Source organism: Quercus lobata, unplaced genomic scaffold (genome assembly GCF_001633185.2).
Source record: "Quercus lobata isolate SW786 unplaced genomic scaffold, ValleyOak3.0 Primary Assembly Scq3eQI_116, whole genome shotgun sequence".
Classification (NCBI taxonomy): Eukaryota; Viridiplantae; Streptophyta; class Magnoliopsida; order Fagales; family Fagaceae; genus Quercus; species Quercus lobata.
The window spans coordinates 6,428-12,151 of NW_022154792.1; the positions used below are offsets into that span (position 1 = coordinate 6,428).

The 5,724-nt window shown below is 31.4% G+C and overlaps 1 protein-coding gene across 1 annotated transcript; it reads right to left on the reverse strand.

Moving 5' to 3' along the window:
- Positions 1-218: 218 nt before the first annotated feature.
- LOC115973387 (flavonol synthase/flavanone 3-hydroxylase-like) lies at positions 219-4,562 on the reverse strand. Its single transcript, XM_031093647.1, has 3 exons — positions 4,015-4,562; positions 3,224-3,551; positions 219-651 (listed from the first exon to the last, which is right to left on the reverse strand). Exons 1-3 carry the CDS (start codon positions 4,479-4,481, stop codon positions 439-441), a joined length of 1,008 nt encoding a protein of 335 aa, XP_030949507.1. The 5' UTR covers positions 4,482-4,562; the 3' UTR covers positions 219-438.
- Between the last annotated feature and the right edge of the window lie 1,162 nt (positions 4,563-5,724).

Consider the following 5,724-nt stretch of genomic DNA (forward strand, 5'->3'; position numbering starts at 1 on the left):
TGGATGGATCGGTAAGACACACGGTCCTACAAGTGGTATTAGAGCCCGGTTATAGGTTCGAGTCGTTGGAGCCGCATTGTGAAGGAGGGATTGTGAGGGATTTCACAATTCGCTATAATACCAATGGGCTTGATCTGCAATAGAATGCTATAAAAGATTTGTACTCCCTCATCCTTCAATAATTGGTCAGTGGATAGATTAGTAAGGCACACAGTACAACCAAAACAACAAATAGTTTGATATGAATACATCATATAGGAATATAACAATGCTGATATATATCCTCCATTCATAGGATATTAATTAGAAAGAAACAAAAAGAACCAATTACAAAAAATAAAACAGACAAACCTTTTACATGCACCCGGAGTAGCTTTAAGGTAAGCACCACAGTGCCTTATTAATGCAATAATTTCTCATGATCCCAGGCTACTTTAATTACTGAGGAAGCTTGTTAAGTTTACAATAAGCATAGTCTTTGAACTTCTTGGCCTTGTACTTGGGTGGGTTCTCTTCGTTAACAAGTTGGGGTAGAGGTCCCACTACAAACTCTCCCGGTGGCTCCAAGAATACTGGCCACGACATTCTAGCCTTCCCTTTATCCACTGTGCTCCTGTGCAGCACACTCCTGTATACTCCATTGCTGAGAATCTGCCAAGTTTCACCAAGAATCTGTTATTTTTCATGGTACATATATATAAAACCTTGATAAGCATATCCAGTGACCAATAGTGAGAGGCTACAAAGTGTTATACACTTGTACGTACAAAGGAATTTATTTTCCAAACTACTACTTGACAGTAGTCAAAAGAGAGGGAAGAAAGGGACCAACAATCTCTTTTTTTGGCCAGGAAAAACCGAAAAGGAATTATTGTAAGGAGGGGATAGAATGTTTTCTCATTATTGTAAACATAAATGTGGCTGTAAGATTATCAAATAAAATAAAATAAAATAAAAAGAAATAAAAAAGAAGAAGAAGGAAAGTGGTTGTAAGAACCGAAAAGCTAGTTGGCAGGAGCAATACAATTTTTCTATGACTACACTATTTATCACAATTTTTGCTATAATTTGTTGATGTGGTCAACTATAAGTGGTAAGCAATGAATTTCATATGAATAGTAGTACTATTTTTTCTTCACCACTCGCATTCAATCATGTTATAATTGAGATAAAACTTGTAGTTAAAAAATTGTCTATAAACTTTCTCTAATATTATATATGACCTTTCACAAAAGGTTTGAAGAAAACATTGTTTAGCTATCAAATTAATTTCCTCACTCTTTATTATTAATTCATATGTGCTTAATTATGCAGAAATTATCTTATAGAACATACTCCTAGCACACAAGTCCGTGATCCCAATTCCCACAAGCATGTGAGTAGGATTGGGCATAGAAGGTATTTTCTCGATCTTATGGATCCATTCTCTACATAGGGTTTCGTTTCACTCTTTTTGAGATGGAGTTAAAAGATTTTAGTCAATAAAAATCTTTTAGTTACTTCCTTCTTAGTCAGTGACAGAGCCATAATTTCAATCTTGGGAGACAAGATTAAAAATTGATATTAAAAACGAAATTAATTTAAAAAATATTAATATTGATAATAATAAATAATTAAAAAATTGTGAACTAATTTGGGTTTATAATAAAAATAGAGTTTAAAACATTGAAAACACAAAATAATAAATAAATATAATTGATTTTTTGTGATGGTAATACATTATCTTTTAAGATTAATGTAATAAAATTTGTAATATCTCTAGTATTACTTAACAAGAAAAGCTATATGAATAGTGAATTAAAAAAAAAAAGAAAAAAAGAAAAAAGAAAAACAAAACAATACACCAGTGAAATGGGTGAAAACATGAGACAAGAATCTTGTCACAAAATATAAGCTACTTTAAGATACGTGAGGGAGATTGTTTTTCCTTTGTCAGGGACTCAGGTTGGTGTTAGGGTCTAGTTCTCTAAAGAGAGTATTTTTTTTTCACCATATTAGGTAGGCAAACTACTTAAGAACAGAAGTACCTAAGGAATTTTTTGGGAGGAGTTAAGGGGGCTCATGCCCCCTCTCGCCCCCGGCTCCGCCCCTATTCTCAATTAATTTATTAAACAAAAACCTAAAAATTTTTATTCTAAAATTTTTGAATTATTTATCTTCTAATGGTGTTTGTACAAGATATCTTTTCTCGTGTTTATAGACCTAGTTTCCACATATATGTTTGTTTGGTATATTGTAGTTTTTGGTGGCTTATTTGCTCAAAATGAGATAAAAAGATAAAAGTTATTTTATTTTCAAAAATAAATACCAAGACAAAAAAGTAACTAAAAAGTATCTTGAAATTTTAATATTTACTTTCAAATTAGTTTGAATGAGAAATATGTGTTTAGTTATATAATTTTTTTAATGAATCATGTAACTTATTTAAACAATAAACATATATAGTCTTATAAATTTTCATGTAATGAATTGGAATAGATTCTTTCATACTAGTTTTTATTAAAAAAAAAAAAAAATTGTAATTCTAAAAACTTTAATTATTTATCTCCTGATGATCAATATTATAGTGAATGGACTACTCTCGTGCCACAACATTGTCCACTTAAAAAAATTGAATAAGCTCTCCAACAACCTCATCGTTATGTTCTAAGGAATCCAACGGACCCCCACTTTAAAGGTGTAGTCACGTCGTATTCCCTATTTAAGACATGTACTTTAGTGGGGTCAGGTATGTACACAACAATAAAACTTGTTAAACTGCATCCAATTAAAATTAGAAAAAACCTTATTACATATTACATCCAGCACATTATATTTAAAAGGGGTCGATTAATGTATGTCCCAATTTATTTTAAGAAAATTTTTATTGGAAATTGAAAATTTTCCTAAAATGAGTTACTAACATATACTCTTAAGACATATGTAGATGGCTCACAATATAGACTAGTTAGTGTTTATTTGGAAACAATTTATTTAGTTTTTTGTTAAAATTTTTTTACTGGAAATAACAAATAAAGTTAAATAAAAATAAGTATGTGATTTACGTGAGACCTGTAAATAATAAAAAAAATAAACAAAAGTTAAAGAAAATAAATAGATGGCTCATTTGGGACTAGCAAATAATAGAAAAAATAAAAAGCAATAATCAAAGCTTATAAGTGCATCCCAAACGGCCATTAGGTGTAATAATCACTACTTTTAAAAATAATTGAGAGAGAGAGACCTCAATCTGGTCACCGATGTGAACAATCAAGGCATTAGGTATGTACTTTGCATCGATCCAATGGTCATCTTTGAGAACTTGGAGTCCAGGAACTTCATTAGGCACAAGAATGGTGAGGGAGCAAAAATCAGTGTGGGCCACTACTCCAAGTGCTAGGTCAGGTCGAGGACATGGAGGGTAATAATTTATTTTCAGCATATAAACTATGTCCTCTCCACCCGCTCCTTCTTTTAGTGCATGACCTTCAACCCCTAACCCTAACGAGAGACTTGTGAACAACTTATCTGCCACTTCACGTATATATTTTGCATACACTTCATTCGCATCTCTGCACCAAATAAATAATTAAACACAAGCAACAAAGACAAAAATGAGTCAAATTTAATACTTCCCAAAATTTAATTTTTCACAATCAGGATAGGATTAATCTAGAGTTGTATTTATATATATGATGACTTTTTACAGTTTGAAATTCATTATATATAAAAGTAGTAAAAATGTTGTCGGATCTTAAAATTTGTGGTTGTTTTTATTTGTGGTTGTTTACATTTTTATTTTAACATTTCATATTTGATTTTATTAGTAATTTGAGCCGCTAAGAAAATGGAATCAAATATAAATGGTCCAAATAAAAACAACCCCCAACTTGCTAAATGTGTGCTTTTAGGCTTCATTATAAAATAAAAGATATGAATGCAGCCAAAGATCCCTTTAAGTCAATTGATAGTGATGCTTCAGATTTAGAATTCATTATGTATTTCAAAGTTAAGAGATGAATGCAAGAAAAAAACCTGTAAGAAGGTGGGTTCTTGGGCCAGAACCGGTAGTTGATGGTGGAAGGAGGCCAGATCTTATGGAAAAGATGATCCACCCAAGGTTTTTTTCCATCAATATCTTTCTGGAGTTGGGTTCCATAGCCTTCTATGCTCTGAGAGCCAGGGATCTTAGCATATACTTCTTTCTCTTCTGGTGGGAGTTCAAAGAACTCTTTCCCAACAGCTTGTAACTTGGTTATAACATCAGTGGGTACACCATGGTTGACAACTTGGAATATCCCCCATTCCTTGCTAGCATTAACAATGGAACGGACCAGGTTTTCTTGATCTGGGTCACTAAGATCAATGGTTGGGATTTCCGGGACCGGTCCCCGGAATGTAGTGATAGCAGGCTGTTCTTTCTCGGGCCTTATGAACTCTGCTGGGATGGTATCAGTGGTGAGAGATAAGGAAGCAATAGCTTGAACTCTCTCAACCTCCATTGCACACAACTTAGCCCACTTTCACTGCTATTCTCTCTCTCTCTCTCTCTCTCTTTGCTTGTGGCATATGATGTAACTTTGGTTTTGTTTTATAGAGGGTTTAGGTGTAGGTGTAAGAAATGGTTAATTAAGGCCGCTTGGGATGAAAGAGAGACGACGTGAATATGGGGAAGGGGGATCATGAAACTTTCATTGTACCAGAAACAAAGACGGAAAGAATCCACGTGGAGTAATATAATTCACTTGATAGAAATACCAACCACGCAAAGGACGTGGAGTTAATACAGTCCTGTATACAACTACCTCATCACACCGGGCATTAAAGTTCTTTTTTAGATCATACTTTTTTTTTTGAAAGGTTTTTAGATGAAACTTAGATTCAGTATTTGTATATCTGTATATATTAAGAGGATTTAAAAAGTTAGTTATTTATTTATTTTTTTATCAAAAATATTTCTAAATTAATTAATCAATAGTTTAAAAATAGGGTTAAAATAGTAAATTGACAAAAGAAAGTTAGTTATTGCTTTTTTTACTGTCAAAAATACCCCTACCTAAAACTTAAAAATGTGACTAAAATAGTAAATTGACAAAAATAATAAATTCCTACTTCTACGTTGAAATGCTTTCCCACTTCTAATAAACTTTTACTTTTACGTTAATTTAAATTTCTATTTCTACTCACTAACTCCCTATAAAGTAAGATTACTTTTTTGTTAGTTTTAAAACTCCTCTAATCTATAAAACTCATCCCCACGTATTTTTTTTTTTTTTTTTACTTTATGACCATGTATTTGTTTCTTCTGTCCTCCTTTTTTTTTTCAATTTTTTTTTTAAAAAAATTCATTACACCCTTAGTTTTTTTTTTTTTTTTTTTTTTTTTTTTTTTGTGATTGGAAAAAGTAAAAATCCCAAATTATAATAAATGCAAATTATTAATCTTTACCTAAAAAAATAGAAAAGCTTCTGAGCACGCATGTGAGTGCGTGCTCAAAGGGTAGTTTTAGGTATTGTTTTTTAAGTTCTTCTTTTAAAATTTAGCTATATGACTACTTAATTAAAAAAATACACTTTAAAAATCCACATAGCAAAATCTTAAAAAGGAAAATTAAGGAACAACACCTAAATTTTGTACCTAAGTGTTGCCATTTTTTTTTTTTTTTTTGAGTTTAATGTAATTTTTTAATTTGAATTTATCTATTTTTAGTGAGGCTTCGCAAGAAGGAATTTTTAAAAAACTAAA

Excerpts from the sequence above, each read along its gene's own strand:
- LOC115973387 (XM_031093647.1), bottom strand. The coding sequence starts at position 4,481 with ATGGAGGTTGAGAGAGTTCAAGCTATTGCTTCCTTATCTCTCACCACT. Across the intron at positions 3,552-4,014 it reads AAGAACCCACCTTCTTACAG|AGATGCGAATGAAGTGTATG; the intron begins GTTTTTTTCTTG and ends TATTTGGTGCAG. Across the intron at positions 652-3,223 it reads ACATCGGTGACCAGATTGAG|ATTCTCAGCAATGGAGTATA; the intron begins GTCTCTCTCTCT and ends GAAACTTGGCAG.